Genomic DNA, 17,936 nt, shown 5'->3' with positions numbered 1-17,936 from the left:
ACAACCCTGCACCTCTGGAGACTCCGACAAAGACGTGTGCTAGAAAGGGTAGGACAAAGGTCCCGTTTTCAGCTCGGAGGTTCAGCCCCCGAGAGTCACGTTCCTTTCCTCTGACGTTTCCCCCACAAATGGCGCGAGCGCTCCAGAAGCAACTGTCGTGGCCACACGTGTTCCAGAATCAGAGCCCTGTGGATATCAGGGTTGATGGAACGTGGCTTTGGCAGGGTCAAAACTGGCGGACAGGGTGGGGGTCAGGCCACTGCATGCTGTCCACAGATACAGCCCAGGGTACAGAGCTCGGGCAGGCCATGCCCACCAGCAGAGACCTGAAGCCTGAGAAGAACGACAAGGGGGCTAAAATCAAACTCGCGCCCCGCCAACCTGGGAACCAGACCTGGCACTAGAGTGGGCCCTCCTGGGCTACCAATGGCCACCGTCGGAGGTGGGGGTCCACATGACACAGACAGAGGGCAGGGGGACCGGGACCAGGCAACCTGGACTGAGTCCAGAAAACCCAGTCCCAGGAAACCCGGTCAGATCAGGGCCTGGGCCCTGTGGAGGTCAGCTCGGGGTTTACCTGGAGGATGAGGCATAGCTCCTCGGAGATGACAGGGCCTGAAAGCAGCTGCACACCACAAAAGCCAAGGCTGCGGCCCCCTCTCCCCTCTCCCTGCGGGAGTGGTGGGAGGAGCCGTCTCTCCCTGGACAGGCCCCCCTCCGACGGCATCGGGGAGCCTCTGGCCATGTGGCTGGGAGCTGCCGGGGGATGTAAACAAACAGACCGGGGCCCTGGCCCTCTGTCGAGCCTCACACAGCCCCTAATTGGGCTCTGCAACCTCACGCTAACTCCAAGAGGAGAGCTGGCAGGAGCACAAAAATGGCAACCTGCCAATCCCATTACATAAAAAATAGGAGAGGAAAAAGCACAACTGTGGTTCCAAGGGATTGCAAACATTCTCTTGCGTAACAGGCTCCCGGGCCCGGGGTGAGAAGGGGCGAGAGAGGGCGGCGGCTGGGCAGGCCCGCGCCGGGAGCGCCCCGCTGGCTGCGGCCTCTGGTCGGGCGAGGCGGGGACAAGCCGGAGGTGTGGGAGGGGCGGGGGGGGCCCTCCCTTGATTATTCCTTTTCGGAACCTCGACAGCTCGGATGGGCAGGGGTGAAAACCAGGACAGCGGGGCGGGCCGCCCACGCCCCCCGGCCGCACTCACCTCGATCTCCGCGGGGGCCGGCTCCTTGCTGAAGCACATGTTCATGATATTTCTAGCTGTTCGGTAAAAAGTCGTTAAAGAAACAGATCTTCCCTGAAAAGAAAGCAGAAATGAGGTTGCGCTTAAGAAAGAGAGCGGAGGCGGGACCCCACAGCCAGCCAGCCGCCAGGTGTCCCTGTCCTATCGCCGTGACCGCGGGCCAGAGCGCGGAGCGGACCCCAGCGGAGCCGGGGGAAGGCTGCCTCTGAGAAGGACCGCCAGTGCCGTCCAAGGAGCCGGGGCCCAGCAGAGATACTCGGGGTGACTCCCACAGCCGCCCTGACGGCCGGCACGCCGAATGAGCAGCCTGGCCCCATGGGCCTGCAGGGGACAGGAGCCAGCCCTGTCCTCCCGCAGGCCCTCAGCTTACTGTCGCCCCTGATCAGGAGCCTTATGTCACCCCGGGGCACACACTGTTTTCGAGGCAGTCCCGGGAGGTGCCCAGCCTCCCCACCTTCGTGCCCCACGATGGTGGAAGTAGCTGCTGAGGGCCTACTGTGTACCAGGGACAGCTCTGCAGAGAGGGCAGCACACCCCCTAAGAGCCGGGTGGGGGTACTAGGGACCAGGAACCAGAAGCCGGGGGCAGGGCTGCAAGGCAGGTGGCCTTCATCCGAGGGGGTCAGGGAAGGCGTCCCTAATGAGGAGACCCTGGAGAAGCCCCAGGCTGGGGGCAGATCCTGTGCCATCTTCTTGCCTTTGGAGGGCCAGTCAGAACCAGCAGCTCACAGCCTCTGCCCTTGGCGTAGGCGCTCCAGCTCTGTTACGGGTTCTGACTAAAAGAGAAACTTGCATACAGCTCCAAACTGCTCCTGATGTGCTTGCTACCCCTTACAAAAAACCCTGTGATGACCGTGAGGGACCAGATTTTCTGTCAATGAAAACAGAGTTTTTGTTCCCAGGCTCAGAACCTGGAGAGCCTCAAACTCCTCACGGCCACCAGCCGTCACCAAAACAGCCCAATTCAATTAGATTTTCATGATGGGAACCAAAATTATTTACAAAGCACGTCTTAAAAAACAAAAACAAAAAAAAAAACACCTTACTGGTAAAACTGCCCTTAAAGCAAATGTAACAAACTAACAAAAAGAGAGTAAGTAACTCATTTCAGGAGCTGGCCTTTTGAAATCACAGGATTTAACAAGCAGCTTCATTTCAGGATAAACTCTCGAGCAAACATTCAGGCAACACCCCAAAAGTGCTCCTGCCGCCCTCCTGCTGCCTCCAGAAGCCACCTGGGGGGCCAGTCTCTGCCCCCTCCCAGCCCGGAGAGGGGCAGTTCTGCTGACACAGAGCCAGGCTGCCAAGCGGGAGTCACCAGGACCCTGTTTCCTTGGGGTGGCTGGATGGCGGCGCCACCTGGCTCAAGTGGGGACCCTTCCCACACAGCTGGTTCCCACGGAGATCCGCTGTGATGGACGGGAAGGAGCCGCACGGGTCTGGGCCGGAGCGCGCGTCCGAAAAGCCCCAGCCCAGGCAGAGAGGGTGGTGCCCAGGCGTGCGGCCGCACATACACCCTCTCCCTCTCCCCCGCTGCCCCCAGCCAGATGCCCAGAGGCCTCGTCCTGATGCCCAGGCCCCTGAGACTGCAGGCCCTTCTCCATGTGAGGCCCACTCCCAGAGCCGGCCGCCTGCAGCCCTGCCCGGCCAGGCACCTGCGGCCTCGCGGCCCCGGCCCGCCGGCCTACCTTGTATATGCACTTGTGGAAGTCGCTGAGGATGCCTTTGTCCTCCTCCTCCTCCTTCGCCACCTCCTTTTCCTGAGCAAAGAGTCTCCGCCGGCCCGTCTTGAGCTGCGCGGGGCCCACCTCCTTCAGCTTGCTGCGGAAGCCGTTCCTGTGGGCCACGCCGTTGATGAGCCCGTTCTTGGGCTCGAAGCGGGGCAGCGGGTGGAAGCGGTTGTAGTCCTGCTCCGTGTGGCCCTCCAGGGGCCCCTTGCGCCGCTCCAGGCTCTCCTTCTCCATGAGCACCTCCTTCTCCAGGCGCCGGTGCTCCTCGGGGGACAGGGAGTCGTAGGAGAGCAGGTACTGGCAGTAGGCCTCCTGGAGCTTGGCCAGCCGGTCCTGGGCGGTTTTGGGGATGCGCAGCATGTCTGCTAGTTTGTTCCACTTTTTGAGGTCAGTCACTTGCTGCATGCCGCCCATCTCGTTAATCAGCCGGAAAAAGCAGGCCAGGTCGAGCTCACAGCCTCCTGGGACGGCGAGGGGAGAAAACACAGGGACAGTGGGTGAAGAGGCCCGTGAATGAGAGCGCCTTCTGTTACCTGGCAGGCCACAGGTGCACGGTGCCCACCACGAGCCAGGGACGCCGCTGGGCCCTGGGGTCAGCATGAACAGTCTCGTAGTCCATGGAGAGGCGGAGCTTAGAGCATCCTGGGCGCGGGGAGGATAATGTCAGGACAGGCTTAGGGGCTGGCAAGTAATGGGGCCACCGTCCTAGGAGGGATAGTCAGGGCAGGTGACCCCAAGGAGGGGACACTTCCAGAGGCCTGAATGGAAGGCGAGCTGGCCACACAGACCTGCTGGCAGGAGGAGTCCAGCGTCCCCTAGAGTAGGGGTGGCAGCTACAAAAGGTCCCCTCCAGCCCAGGAAGCAGGTGGTGGTAAAGGAACAGGGCAGCCCTGTGGGGCAGCAGGCTCTGGGGAGCGGCGGCATCTGGAACAGACATGATGTCAGAAATCGCACACACACAGCCTGTGCTATGAAGGCCGACCCCCTGCCAGGAGCCCCCGCCTCTGCCCCACTTCCAGGCAGCAGGCAGTACTTCCCCGAGGGCAGGCGGCAGTCGGCCTGTCCCTGAGCGCTTCCCCGCTGCTGCTCACGCAGAGGAACGCTTATCCCAGAAGGTGTGTGGGCTGGTTTTCAGTGTCCCTTGATCAAACCGTACAAAGCACATCAAAACCCAAATATGTCTGAGTGCCTGCAGTGACTTGTCTTGATGGGACCTGGAAAATTAACCTCCCTTTAGCCAATGGGTGTGGGGGGGAATCTTTCAGAATAAATCTCTTCTGGCTATTAAGAGGTAAATACACCACAAAATGCTAGATAAGCAAAAGAAATATTAAGAATATTCAGATCTTTGGAGAGTGAGGATAAACTTGTATAAAATAAATGAGGAGTTCCCGCTGGGGTGCGATGGGTTAAGGACCTGGTGCTGCTGAGCTTTGGCACAGGCCGGGCTCCCAGCATTGCCAGGGTATGATGGAGCAGCAACCCGAGTTCATCTACTGTGCTGGGTGGGATGCTGGCACTGGCTGGCTGTGGTCAGAGGAGCAGTGGGGGCCACATCAAAGAAGAAACTCACCCTGACCTTGGCGGGGAGGGACCAACAGCTTGAGACTCTGGGGCTCTGGGCCCTGGCTGCCCGCACATTGCCTGGACTTGCCACGGTGGAGAAGGAGCTGAGTCAGCCCACTGTGCCCAGGAGCTCAGACCAGAAGGGAGGCAACCCATACTTTGGTTTTTATTCTCCAAGTCGATGGCTGTAATCCAAGAGCGCTGGAAACTGTACCTCCAAACCCGTTAGTGCACGCCTCACCTGCTGCCACGAAGCCCCTCTCAGGGCCATGGGGATGCTTCGAGACCAAGCGCTGCCCTCCCAGAGAAGACGCACCCGTTCCATGGATGCTGGAAATTCCTGCACAGCTCCTGGGTCCCCTGCACTGAGGGGAGGCCGAGCTCAGAGCCTCTTCCGGAGGCTGACGCTGCCTCACACCTCAGGCATGAACACACACACCACAGTGTCACGTCCTCGTGGCTTCTGTGCCACGGGAGTCAGGGTTATGGTAACCTACTCTCAACAGAAGATGGCCGGCTGCCCTCATGATGTCCCCGAATGGTCCGCCTGTCCCCAGAAGACCCACCATCCCCTTAGCAGGGCGGGGAGCCAGCATGTCTGGATCACCCAGCTGAGACTGCAGAGAACAAAGCACCAAGCTCCCAAGATGCTGTCACATCCTCAGCCTGTTCCCACAGCCCCAGGTCACCATGCATCACATCGCCAACAGGGGACCAAAAACCAAGAATTCTTGCAACGTGAGTGAGTCTCCGTGCCACTGAGAGGAATAACGAAACCTTCGGCTCACGAAAAACCCCTGCCCCCTGCCAAAACTCGACACCTAAATAAATGACTAAGAATGTCTCCTCTGCTCCCTGCCTCTGAAAAAATCAGGCTTTTTCAGGAGTTCCCACTGGGAACCCAAGTATCCACGAGGGTTCGATTCCTGGCCGAACTCAGTGGGTTGAAGGATCTGGCGTGGTCATGAACTGCAGTATAGGTCACAGACTCGGCTCAGATCCCGCATTGCTGTCCCTGTAGTGTAGCCAGCAGCTGAAGCTCTGATTCGATCCCTAGCCTGGGAACTTCCATATGCCGCGGTGCAACCACTTAAAGTAAAAATAAAAAATAGAAAAATAGAAATAAAAAATTAACCATGAAAAATCCAGCTCTTCGAACCAGAGGCAAGACACACCCTGTTCCTGTCACAGGTCTAGAGCCAGAAAGAAGCGCGTGACCTCAGCCAACTGACCCAACTGCAGGGCCGCTCCTCCCTGACAGAGTGAGTCGATCCTGGAGGTATGAGAACCAGGACTGTAAGAGGCAGATGGGAGCTCCAGGGGGGCTGTGAGAGGGCTCTGCCAGGGGGCGGGGGTCTCCACGACACCCGGGTATACATTTACAAAAGGAGTCTCTGGGGTGAGCTTTGTCTGGGTGCCAGCCAGAGCTGGGCCCGCTCTCAGGAGTTTACACGTGGTTTCCCAGAGCTGATAACGAGGGCCCAGTTATCACCCAAAAAACTGAAATGAGTTATCATTAGGAAAAATGATAGGACAGGAAAAACGATTGGGCAGTTATCATTAGGAAAAATGAGAAATTAGCTGAAAAACGAGAAACTGGCTCCTACCCCATCTGTACAGAGTCCTAACCTCAATGCCACAGAGGTGACGGTATTTTAGACCCAAGATCTTTAAAAGCATAAGTAGATGAGGTCATGGGGTGGGTCCCAGCCCAACAGGACTAGGTAACAAGGAGTGTGTGCACAGAGCAAAGACCACGCGAAAACACACAGAAGACAACTGCCGAGAGCCAAGGAAAGTCGCCTCAGAGAGGCCTGGCCACACACTGCTCGCAGATGTCCAGCCTTCAGACTGAGGAACCTCCTCCTGCGGGTCAAGCCTCCCCTCGTGCAGTACTTGGGTTAAGGCAGCCCCAGCAGAGCAATGCACCGTTCTGCCCCTCCCTCTGGATCCTGCTGGGCCTGGTGACCCTGCAGCTCCCTGCTGCAGGTGATGCCCAAAGTGAGGGTGGAGGGAGGGGCGGGGCCTGGGACCAACCCTCCTCCTGCCCAGAGCCCCCTGGACCAAAAGAAAGGCGGCCTTGGACTCCTCCTGGGCCAAGAAGGAGCCCAGCCAGGATGGAGCTGGTGCAGGCGTGGGGGCGGCCACCAGGGGTGCTGGGGCAGGACATGGGGCCTGGCGCCTCACCTATGAGCGGGAGCTCGTCCATGGTGATGCCCTGAGATCTGAGGTGCTTCTTGATGCAGGCCAGCCGCTGCACGTTGGGGCCCCAGCGCCGGCCCAGCTTGTGGATGTGCTGGATCTGCGTGACGAAGCGCATCTCGTCGTTGAGCTTGCACTCGGGCCGCCAGTCCGGGGGCGGGATCACCCTGCACATGCCGTACTTCTCCACCTGAGGGCGCACCGACTCGATGTAGACGAGCGGGTCGTGGAACTCCTTGGCCGACGGCCGCAGTACGGGGATCTCGTCCATGGCCGCCCACCCGGCCCGGCCGGCCCCCTTCTCGGCCTTGGCCGCCGCCTCGTGCGGCCGGGGCAGGGGCTCCGATTGCGAGGTAGAACGATGTTCACAGGGGGCGTCCGGCTTGCTGTGTGCTTGTCTGCCCGGCGGGCCCTTGCCGGCCGCTGCCCGCTTCGGCCGGTTCCTCTCCAGGCTCCGCTCGGGCACCTCCTTCTTCACGTGGCCGCCAGGCGGCGCCTTCTCGGCAGGGGCTGGGGCCGGGGCTGGGGCCGGGGCCTGGGCTGAGGCCGGCTTCCTGCCGGGGCCCTCGGCAGCACCCGCCGCCCCCTTCATCTTCTTCGGGGGTGACTGCGGCTTGTCGGCCGGGGGCGCCTCTTCCAGCCTGCGCTTGGAGTTCCGCAGCCCCTCCCGCAGCTGCCGCCCCCCCACCTCCTTAGTGCATGACTTTGGGTTCAACCTGCCACTGACCTTGAGGCCATTGACGGCGTGCCCGGTGGACTTGGACGCCCCCCCGAGGGATAGCACCTGTTTGCGGGTTTTTGCATTGCTACTTTCAGTTTTCCCTGAGATTGTGTGGTTGACAGCTGAACTGGGCTTGTGGTGATTGGGTTTGGTTTCCTTGACCAGTTCTCTCTTGGCTTTGGTGTATGTGACAGTCCCCTTCGTCACCGTTGCAGTGTACTTCACAGTTTTGGACGGTGAAGGTCTGACTTCGCGCATCTTTTTGGCACTGGTTGCACTTGTACCCAGAGATGACATTCGAGTGACTCCGTTGACCTTAGAAACCTGGAAGGTGACAGGAGAAGCAGAGGGGGAGAGAGCAGAATTAGTTTCAGAATCTTTGCTGACTATGCGCCATCGTCCTGCACAAAATCACACAGTCAATCGGGTGCCTCCCAGGGGGTCTCCTGGATGTGTGGTTGTTTGAAACCAGATGTTTCCCAGTGAGGACCCTCCCTGTGCCTGCCATCAGCTGTCCCCGGTTAATGACATTCACAATAGCAAGGCCCTGCCCACTGAGGGGACAGATGGGGACACACACACACCCCTGTTCCAAGACACGGTTGCTCTTTTTCGTGTGCTCCACATAGCAGCAAAATTTAAAAATCTACATGCTAAATAAAGAACAAAACAAAACGCCATGGAAAGGAAGAAACGAGAGCACTCACGTGGCTCAGACGCTGGTCTCAGGCCACGCCCAGAAGTGCAGCTGCCAACATCTGTGAGTCGGGCCCCTGGGCGCGTGCTGGACACACCTCACCTCTCTGATGAAGCCAACAGGCCCCCTTTCTGCACGGGCAGCTCCCGTTTTCCCGCCCTCAACAAACACCCACATTTAAATCTATGGGAATTCGGTAAACGATCAGCCTGTCTTCACAGCTTGGGACACCAGAGTAATTTAGTGACACCGAAGTCTCCTTTATTTATAAAGAAAAGCCAGAGTGACAAAGGTGGACACTAGAAAAGCATTAATCAGTTTCCAAATAATAATGCTGGGCCTACAGTGACAGCCATGGCTGGGCTAGGCTGGGCAGATGCCACATCACAACTCAGACTCTCGGTGACCTTTGAAATGTCATTTACCATCCTGGGCACCGATTTCTCACCTGTAACATGAGCTCAAAAGATGGGATGCCAGGGTTCCCTAGGCACCATCACTTCCCAGACCGAAAATTACAGAGCAGAAACAATACCACCTTTTCTCACCAATGACCTCCAAGGAGAAGGTGCCCAGGAGGAGGGAAGTTGGCCGGCTGGCTGCACTCACGCAGAGGGACAGTTCGCTCCTGTCCACATCCAACGCGCCCAGGGCTGTGCCACTGCCCTGCCACCTGGACTAGGTTCCAGAGTTCAGGGCCTGAGTCTCAGTGACCTCCGCACCAAGACCAGTCCCAGCCCAGGTCACTGCGCCCCGCCCCTAGAGTCTCCCATCCAGCAGGTCTGGGATAGAGCCTGAGAATCCAGGTCCCAGAACGAGGTCCCAGGTGACACTGAGCCTCCCCCAAAGACCCACTCTGGAACTATGGCAGCAAACTATCAGTAGACAGTTCTAAAAATAGAAAAAAAGAAAGAAGCCACCCAGGCCTGTATGTCTTCATTCACCAAGTAGACACGGTCCCATCAAAGCCATGAATTCCTGGTGTGAGATAGGTTCCATGGCCCAACCCCAAGATGTCTGGGGACCAGGTTTCTGGGGAGGCAGCCTCAACTTCTGGACTCAGTGAGGTCCCAGGCCCCCTGGAGCAAGAGGCAAAGGGAAAGCCCAGAAACTGGAAAGCCTGGATGCACCTCCGCTGGCCACCCATGAGAGCAGCAGTTGGAAAGAGGAGACTTGAATACACAACGGGTAAGTTAAAAAAAAAACAAAAAAAACTAGTAGCCTGGCAACAATAAATTAAAAACAAATTTATAAAACCAGGAGAAGAGGCAAAGACAAACTTTCCATGATAAGTACCACTAACTTGGAATGGGACGTATGGGGAGGAATGCAAATGCCTCTAACTGTTCCTTCAAATCCTTCCACCAACTAAAAACAAAACAATCTGTTTAAAAAAACTAAAGCAAACAGTAAACTCCTGCTGAGGCTCACAGTGTCCCATCAGCCCGGTGTTCAGGGATCCACATTTTCAGAGACGAATGAACCCGCCCAGGGCCCTGGGTCTGAGGTTAACCATTGAGACTAAACCTGACCGGGATCTGGCCACACTCACTTCAGCCACCTGGACACCACCTCCTGCCAGCAGAGTCCACCGTCAGCCAGGATGTCTTGCCGAGGTTTAGGTCTGGTGCTTCTCAAACCTGGGACCCCTGTGAACCCCTGGGGAGCTTGCAAATGCCAATTCCAGACTATTTCACCACCCTTAATGGCAGAAAGATCACCTTCTTGTTTACGTATTTCTGTAAACAGAGGTCCCTGTTCCATTCCGTGGCCTGCACTTGTGCAACGTTTAATTGGTACCACTGCAGCCTCCGGAGTGGAGGAAGGCACGGTTTCATCTTCCCACCGAGCATCTCCCCGAACCACTGCCTCGCAGAGGAGGACCAAACACTAGGTTTCACCTCAACACACGCCCAGGTCACTCAGCCACGGGGCCTGGTCTGCCGCGCGTCCTAAGGAAATGCTGACACTGAGCACGGGAGGAGGACGACTGCAGTTCACTGGAGGATGGACACCAACAAAGGAGGCAGGAGGCCCACGCAGAGCCCTCCCCTGCTCCTCCAACTGCGCCCTCTCGGCTCCGGTATGGATTTCTCAATGACAATTACATCCACAGAAGCGGGCACCTCCTCCTGTCCTTTGCCTCCCCTCTGTCTCAACATCCATGGGACAGCCACAGACACCCCGTCACCCAATAAGGGAGCGCTTGTGTTGTCTGTGCTCTGGCTCTCCTTGTTCTTATTCTGTCTCAGCCCAAGCCATCTAGGATGTGCTGGTCAGACGAGTGCACAATTCCAATCTACTCTGAATGGAAGACCTTCTTCTTAAGAACTATTTACAATGGGAATTTGCCTCTCAGTTCAGTTTACTCAGGGATTTTTTAATAGACTCAAAAGTTTTGAAAAATCATTAACAAAGAGAAATCATTATTCTTTACTTTCTTTCTCACTGTCCATTCCTGAACTTGACCCTGGGCCTTATGAATATTTTTACTCATAATATATTTTACTTTAAGATATTTAAAAAACCTTCAGGTATATAAATATTGTAACTTTGTGCCCCACTCCCCACAACTGTCACCCGGCTCTGCAAGAAGTGGGGTGTCTTCGGCTTGTTCTTGGCCCACCACCACCCCGTCTCCTGTAGCTCAGGTTACACCAGGCACATAGGCCACCAGGCTTTACAGCAAACCCTCCTAGGCATGGAAGCTGCCCACAGTTCAACCAGAAATTCAACTATCAAGCTCCCATTTCCCACTAGAGGGAGCCATTGAGTCAGATGGCTCTGCCCATCCTTTCAAAGCAGAAGCTATGGAGCCCTAGAGAGACACTGTTGGCTGGGGACAGTGCCAAAGAGCCTGAATCAATAGAAGCCAATGGACAGGCAGTGAGTTGTGGATGGGGAGGGCACACCTGCTGGTTGACAGCCCCCAGGCTAGAGAGAGGTCCAAGATGGAAGTTGGTGAGCAGAGGCACAAAGCTGACGCTCAGCCCTGCTCTCCAAAAGGAACACCTAGGTCCTGGTCGGAGCCCCTGAAACTCTCTACACGTGCTCTCTCTGAAGGCCACTAAACTGAGTCACAAATACCACACCACCGACGCACAAGGCAAACTCCCCACGTGACCCGATGAAGAGCAGATGGAGCAAGACCTTGAACTTCTAGGCAGGAGAGTCTCACATGTTTCTCTCTGGATACTCCTGTTTCATTTTCTAGAAGGTTACAGAATACGCCTCATTCTTTGGTCTGAAGAGCTAAACCTCCTCTCTTCCTCTTACTCGTCCAGGACTTTCCTCAACCCCCATGCATGTGCCTGTGAGAGCCTTCCCCTCGGTACCACAGCCCACACGAGCCGTCATTTTCTTCTTCCCGTCACGGCTCAGCCTCAGTTAAAGAGGACAGCAGGTAGGCGAACCTGTCGGGCGTGGCCTAACGGTCCGCATCAGGGCTCAGCCGGCCTCTCACTTCCAGGCACTGCCCTCCTCGTGTCTGCAAACCTTCCCCGGGTGTAAGAACAGGTGCTCCACTGCTCTCAGCTGTCTCCTGCTGCGTGCAAGGCTCCTACCGCACACCCACGCCGCGTCAGGGCAGCCACTCCCGACAGCGCCACACACATGTCACCTGGCAGAGAGAGCCCTTGGCAGAATAAAGGCCGGGGGGCCGCTGAGGCCCCGCTCAAGGGGTGCACGTGCTCTGAGTCCCAGAGGCCTGGGCGTTCACAAGATCTCGCACCCTGCACCGTGGGAAGTCACGGGAGGGACTGTCCTAGCATGAAGCGCAAGTTCTCGGTGCACGGACCAAGCAGGACAAAGCCACGTCTCAGCAGCAGCGCCCCCAGCCCCACTCCATACAATCACTCATCTTTTCTTTTAGGCCAACAGAAAAAAATCCATCGTATCCATGTATTCTTTGGGCCTCCATCTTTTCTGCAGCTGAAAAGATGAAAGGTCAGTTCTGATCACTTGCATCAGACCTTCACAAAGGAACTTACAATTGGCTTTTACTGACCTCCCCCCCCCCACCAAAGTACTTAACTAATGGGATTTGATGGCATCAAAATTATCCTTTCATGTCTCACCATATCCCTGGGAGAGGAGGTGGCATCACTGGCTCCAAAAGCACAGTGGGGCCCAGGAATGTTAAGAGCTGGGCATCCTGAGCCAGCCTGTCCAGGTGGATCAGACAGGTGGAGGAGGGGATGGTTACACCCCACCTGCGAGACCTGAACCCAGACAGCCAGCCAGGCTCCCGTGGTTCCTCAGATGACAGGAGTCTGCGTGTGACACGGGCCACATGAGCGAGCTGTGGAGCTGTGGGACAGAACGATCCAAGGGCAAGGGGACCTTCTGCCCCCCTCTGCTCACACACCCAACTGGGCAAGCTCCTCTGGCTCAGACACAAAGGCACGTCCTGAATGGTGTGGGGGCTGCGCCGGGGGCTGAGGGGGAGCTTGGACCAACTAAGACGGGCGGGGTTCTCAATCTACCCTCACACGTCGAACTGAGAAAGAGGGTGCGTGTGTGGTAACGGTTCTATGTGAATAAAGTCACTGATTCGTCCCTTCCCTCTCTAGAAACCTTCTGAATTGTTCTCTTTCATAAGCAAACCTCTGGAAAAAAAGTTCTGCACAAGTGCCTCTCCAACCAACTCCGCTGGAAACGGGCAGGAGACACAAGACACCAAAGCACTGGCGCCCTCTGCTTTCTGCCTCCTGGTCTTGAAAATCGGGCACCCCAGGCAGGGGAGGCCAACTCACAATCATGTCAGGGGTTCGCACGAGGAAAACTGTGACATCTGTGTTCTCGGCGTGGCGGGCAATGTCTACAATACGCAAAAACTCCCCATCTCATCTCAAGGTCACACTGCAAAGCACGAGGTGGTGACCTGAGGACCAGGGGACATAAACATGGGATGTGGGCCTCCTCCACGCCAGCTGAGAGCCGAGCAGTATTTGAAAGCTGAAGGTTAGGACTAATGACGAGTGTACACACCCAGGCCTGTGTAAGTGCACGAATACAGTCCACACAGAGAATGATCAGGAACAAGAAAGACCGAGGGGAAAGAAGAACTTAGCAGAAACGGGAATCCCAACCTTCATCCCAATGGCCATCTTTCAGTCACTCTGCCCCTCTGCCCGCCAGAGAGTCTCCCGTCCACCTGCACCTCGCCCTGAATCAATCCACCTTCCGAGGTTACAGTCTCCCGTCTACTCCAGGGAAAATAACCCTCTGTTGCAAAAGTCCCAGTGAGCAGAGCTCACCCAAGATCCTCGTGGCTCACCGACCTTCACAACGGCTGAGAACAGGAAAAGGGCTGATGGAATGCCACCTGGCCCGTGGAAGCCTCATGGCACACCCACTACCTCCCTCCCAGGTCCTGATAAATCTCATCCAAGGTCAGGAAAACTTCCCCCACAGGATCCATGCTGTGTAACCAGACCATGAACTGCGGGCAGGGAGAGCAGAGTGCGTGGGCCTCTGCTGACCCTACAGGCGCAGGATGCAAACGCACTCGAGGCTCAGAGTCCCTCCACACCCGCCCTGCATCCCTTCACTGACAGGCCGATCGTGAGGAGCCAACATGTCACTCAAAGCAGGTAATGAGTCCAGGCCGCCCACTGGCAGCACCAGGCTGTCTGCAGAACTGGGCCAAGGTGACCCGTGGCTCCCAGCCTAAGCCCAGGACTCGTCACCTTGCACGGGGCCGGGCACTGTGGCCGAGGAGGGGTAATGAGGAGCGCCCCCGCCCCACCCTTCTAGGGCATCCTTGGCTCGTGAGTGCACAGGTGGTGGCGCAGGGAGCCGGCTGCATCCTCCGGGGGTTGGGGGGAGGCTGCTACCAGCCCAGCACGGTCCGTCTTCACATGAGGAAAAGGACGTGCACCTGTGCCCAGTCATGTTTCTCCTGCCCCCTCTCACCTCTGAGCGGCCTTTCCTCCTTTCTTGAGGCTACTGCTCACATTTAACCGGGTGAAATGGGGAGGTGGCATCTGGCAGGAAGGCTGGCACCCCATAGGCCAGACCTCATCCCCCGCACAGCAGGGCCGGGCTTTACCTGCTTCCGTAAGTCCTGAGCCGACCGATGCAGAGGCGGGTGGTGGTGGTTAGCGGCGAGCCCCTTGGCCGAGGAGCCCGTGGAGGGGGCCGCTGGGGGGTGGCTCGCCGAAGCCTGCTCCCTCCGGCCGTCGGCCCGGGGATCGCTGTGCTTCTCCTTCGCGGGAGTGGCCTCTTTGCTTTTGTGTTTCTGAACAGGTTCCTTCTCCCGTGATGACCTGCTGGAACCATTGAAAACTGGAAAAGGAAAGAGGAAGAAGAAAGTCACTGCGTCAAGTACACTGCCTGCTGCCGTGTACCCTAAATCCCCGACGATAGAAACAAAGAAAGGGCAAACATTCCGGACAAACATCCCATCTCACACGTCGAGACCCCAACCTCAAGTCAAAGTAACTACCACAAAGAATAGGAATAGTCCTAAACCCAGACAGGGAGACCCCCCTCCAAAGCTATAAATGCATCCTAGGAATTATTTACTTTCCTTGAAATAATTGAAAAATCCATATAAAAAATCCCAACCCGCCCCTCAAATGAAAAAGCGATACATACACCCCAAACACCAAGAAACAAAAAACAAGAACAAATAAACGAAAACCCACAGCAGCCCTCAGAATATCAACATCACACCTTAAACAAAAAGAGAATTAAAACAAAGAAAACAAGTAAGTCACATGCCCAGAACAGGAGGACCGCCTCATGTACAAAGGCACAGGGATCTGAAAAAATGTAATAGTTTTAAGTTTCAAGTTATGCATTTTGAGGCTTCAGATCTGCGGGCGGATAGGGGACGTGCTTCCCCAGACCCCTGTGTGACCAAAGAAGTGGGGGGGGGAGGGGGGCTGGGAGCCCTGCGCTGGGTGGCTTCTACTGCAGGTCTTGAGAGCTGACAGTGAACACAGAGCCAGTGCCTGCTGTGAGCCAGGGACCGACCGCAGTAAAGCCAGGAAGTCACCAGCCTCTGAATCCAGAGGGACAGGACATGACCTTCACGCCCATTTGACAGAAGACGCCAACAGAGGGCAAGCACCTTGCCAAACAAGGCCCTGCTGCCTCCCAGGCCTGCCCTCGGCTCCCCCCACCGCCCGCCGGAGCTCTCAGTGCCAGCTCTCAGTGTGCCCCTCCTGTACCGGGAATTCAGGAGAGAACGGACAGGTCTTTACAGACAACCTCATCCCGAGGCTGGCCTGAGTTTTCTCTTCTGCTTACAGCTGGGACATGCACTCCTGCAAAGACTCGGCGGACGCAGCCTTCCCTGGGGCATCCATAAGCCCCTCACACCTGCTCCCCTGGTACCCACGGGCCTCCCCTCCCGTCAAACCACCAGGCAGGTGGCCTACTTCTCCAGGGAAGGAGGAAGGACGCAGGCTGCCTGGTCTGCCCAGCCCCATGAGCTCCAGGCAGAGCAGCCAGGGAAGCCACTGAGCCCTTTAGCTGTCATTTTACAAAGGCTCCTGATACATTTCCTGACAGAAGGAGCTTCGAAAGGTCACTGTGTCCACTTGCCCATGCGGCGCCTCCACTCCAAAGCTATGCCTGCCCCAAACCGGGCCTTGGAGAATTCCAAGCAGGACCCACCATGGGACCAGGCAGGTGTAAAGAGAAGACTCTTGCTCCTTTGAGTTGAAACCTCTTCCTGAATTTTAGAGAGACGGACATCAAACCTCCTCAACTCCTAGAGGTCTGACAGACAACCACCTATCTCTTCTGAGGCTCTCCAGACTCGGCCTCAGGCCTTCAATGCTTGCTTTTTCACCCCCACTGGTGTGCCAGTCCTTTAAATCACATCTATGCCTTGTGGGCTGCAAATGCTTTCCTCTGTGACGGTGCTAAATCTGCTAACCCATGTTTTAAAGTTTCTTGGCTTTTATGCTTAGAAGAGCCCTCTCCACACGATCCTATCATACCCAAACAGCCAACAAAATTATCTTAAGCTGCCAAAATGATAGGCATAATTTATTTACTTTGTGATGAGACGGAAAGCATAGAAAATAATTACATGACAAAGAGTAAAGCTCAAAAAAAAGGGGGGGGGGGAGGGAAAAGAAAAGCCCTCTCCAATTTTCAGTGGGTCAGATATTCCTCTAATCTCCTAATTGTTTTCTAATTCAATTGTTTATAGATTTGCTGCTTCTTTTTTTTGGGGGGGCCTTTCATTTTTTTTAGGGCCACATTAATGGCACAAGCAATTCCCAGACCAGGGTTTGCTTCAGAGCCGTAGCTGCTGGCCTACACCACAACCACAGCAACGCCGGATCCGAGCCGTGTGTGCAACCTACACTACAGCTCACTGCAACGCCGGATCCCTAACCCACTGAGCGAGGACACTGAGTGAGTCCTCATGGATACTAGCTGGGTTCATTACCCAGTGAGCCACGATGGCAACTCCAGATGAGCTTCTTTAGTTCATTTGTCACTATGTCGTACAGGGTGGTACAGAGAGAGAGATGTTTTCTGTATCTGGATTGGATGTGAAGCCTGGTCTCTAAAGGTGCTCCCAGCCCCAGAGATCACATACTCTAAATCGATTTCCAGGACTGAGGTAAAGACCAAGCCTCATCAAAATATGGTCTGTGATCCCGACTTGTGCAAGGCTCTGCTGGATACCCTCGTTACAGAGAAAACAGAGCTTGGAATGGCTGGCATTTCTTCTAAGTGTAAGTAACCACACGTTGTCAGAATCCATCCATCATATCTAGGCTGGCAGTATCTGTACTTGCTTCCAAGACAAATTAGAAGCAACATCCATAAGAAGTCATACTTCAATGTGATTAAAAATCAAGCCAAGGAACATGAATCTAGGCAATTCTTTTTTTTTTTTTGAATCTAGGGAATTCTTGACCACATTCACCAATTTTTTAAAGCAGTGAACACAGGTCCTCTACTCAAACACAACAAAGGAATTTTTGTCTTTTTCTTCTCTACTTCCGTTCTTCTCCAAGCTTTGTTCTGCCCCAAGACCAGCCCCATGGTGTAGTCTCTTACTAAAGGAGCAGCGATGCCAGAATCACCACTCTTTGGTTACAAAAAAGAAATTATTCTGGGAGTTCCCGTCGTGGCACAGTGGTTAATGAATCCAACTAGGAACCATGAGGTTGCGGGTTCGATCCCTGGCCTTGCTCAGTGGGTTAAGGATCTGGCATTGCCGTGAGCTGTGGTGTAGGTTGCAGACGTGGCTTGGATCCCGCGTTGCTGTGGCTCTAGTGGAGGCCGGTGGCTACAGCTCTGATTCGACCCCTAGCCTGGGAACCTCCATATGCCTCGGGAGCGGCCCTAGAAAAAGCAAAAAGACAAAAACACAACAACAACAAACAACGAAGAAATTATTCTGGAGGTTGGTCCTCTCTCCCGAGACTGTGTGAGCAGTTCAATTTCCAGGCCTGCTGTCCGCACCCGGGCTACTGGCTCATTTTATGGTACGTGAATTATATCTCCATAAAACTATTTTTTAAATACAAGAGCAACAAGCAGCATAATGTGTGACACCTGAACACACGTCAATGCAGGGGCACCAAACTGCACTAATGAACACGTCATCCCCATGACCAGTTACTAGCCGTTTAAAAGAAACCAGACAGTGTCACCTCAGAAAGTGCTCAGACAACAGGAACTGGCGACAGTATTAAATCTAACCCTAGAGAAGACACACTATAAAGTGCTTCTCCTGGACACCAAAGTGTGGCGACTATTTCTAGTGAAAAGCACTTGTGAGATTAAGTTGTATGC

The 17,936-nt window shown here is 55.5% G+C and overlaps 1 protein-coding gene across 12 annotated transcripts in view; it reads right to left on the bottom strand.

Annotated features, from left to right (window-relative positions):
* The window catches only part of JARID2 (jumonji and AT-rich interaction domain containing 2), a 243,130-nt gene that overhangs the window by 14,832 nt on the left and 210,362 nt on the right, over positions 1–17,936 (bottom strand). For all 12 annotated transcript variants that reach the window (XM_084967451.1, XM_021100206.2, XM_084967454.1 and 9 more), the window contains 4 exons: positions 14,215–14,450; positions 6,730–7,789; positions 2,935–3,437; positions 1,209–1,301 (listed from right to left, as the gene is read on the bottom strand). In XM_084967451.1, coding sequence (XP_084823577.1) covers positions 1,209–1,301; positions 2,935–3,437; positions 6,730–7,789; positions 14,215–14,450 — 1,892 coding nt within the window. The remainder of the gene's footprint in view (positions 1–1,208; positions 1,302–2,934; positions 3,438–6,729; positions 7,790–14,214; positions 14,451–17,936) is intronic.

This window comes from Sus scrofa, chromosome 7, assembly GCF_054392235.1.
Source record: "Sus scrofa isolate SSC_HxYL_T2T_F1_AM1 chromosome 7, Sscrofa_HxYL_maternal_Yorkshire_Landrace_v2.0, whole genome shotgun sequence".
NCBI classification, from domain to species: Eukaryota; Metazoa; Chordata; class Mammalia; order Artiodactyla; family Suidae; genus Sus; species Sus scrofa.
This window is presented reverse-complemented; position numbering and strand designations above follow the sequence as displayed.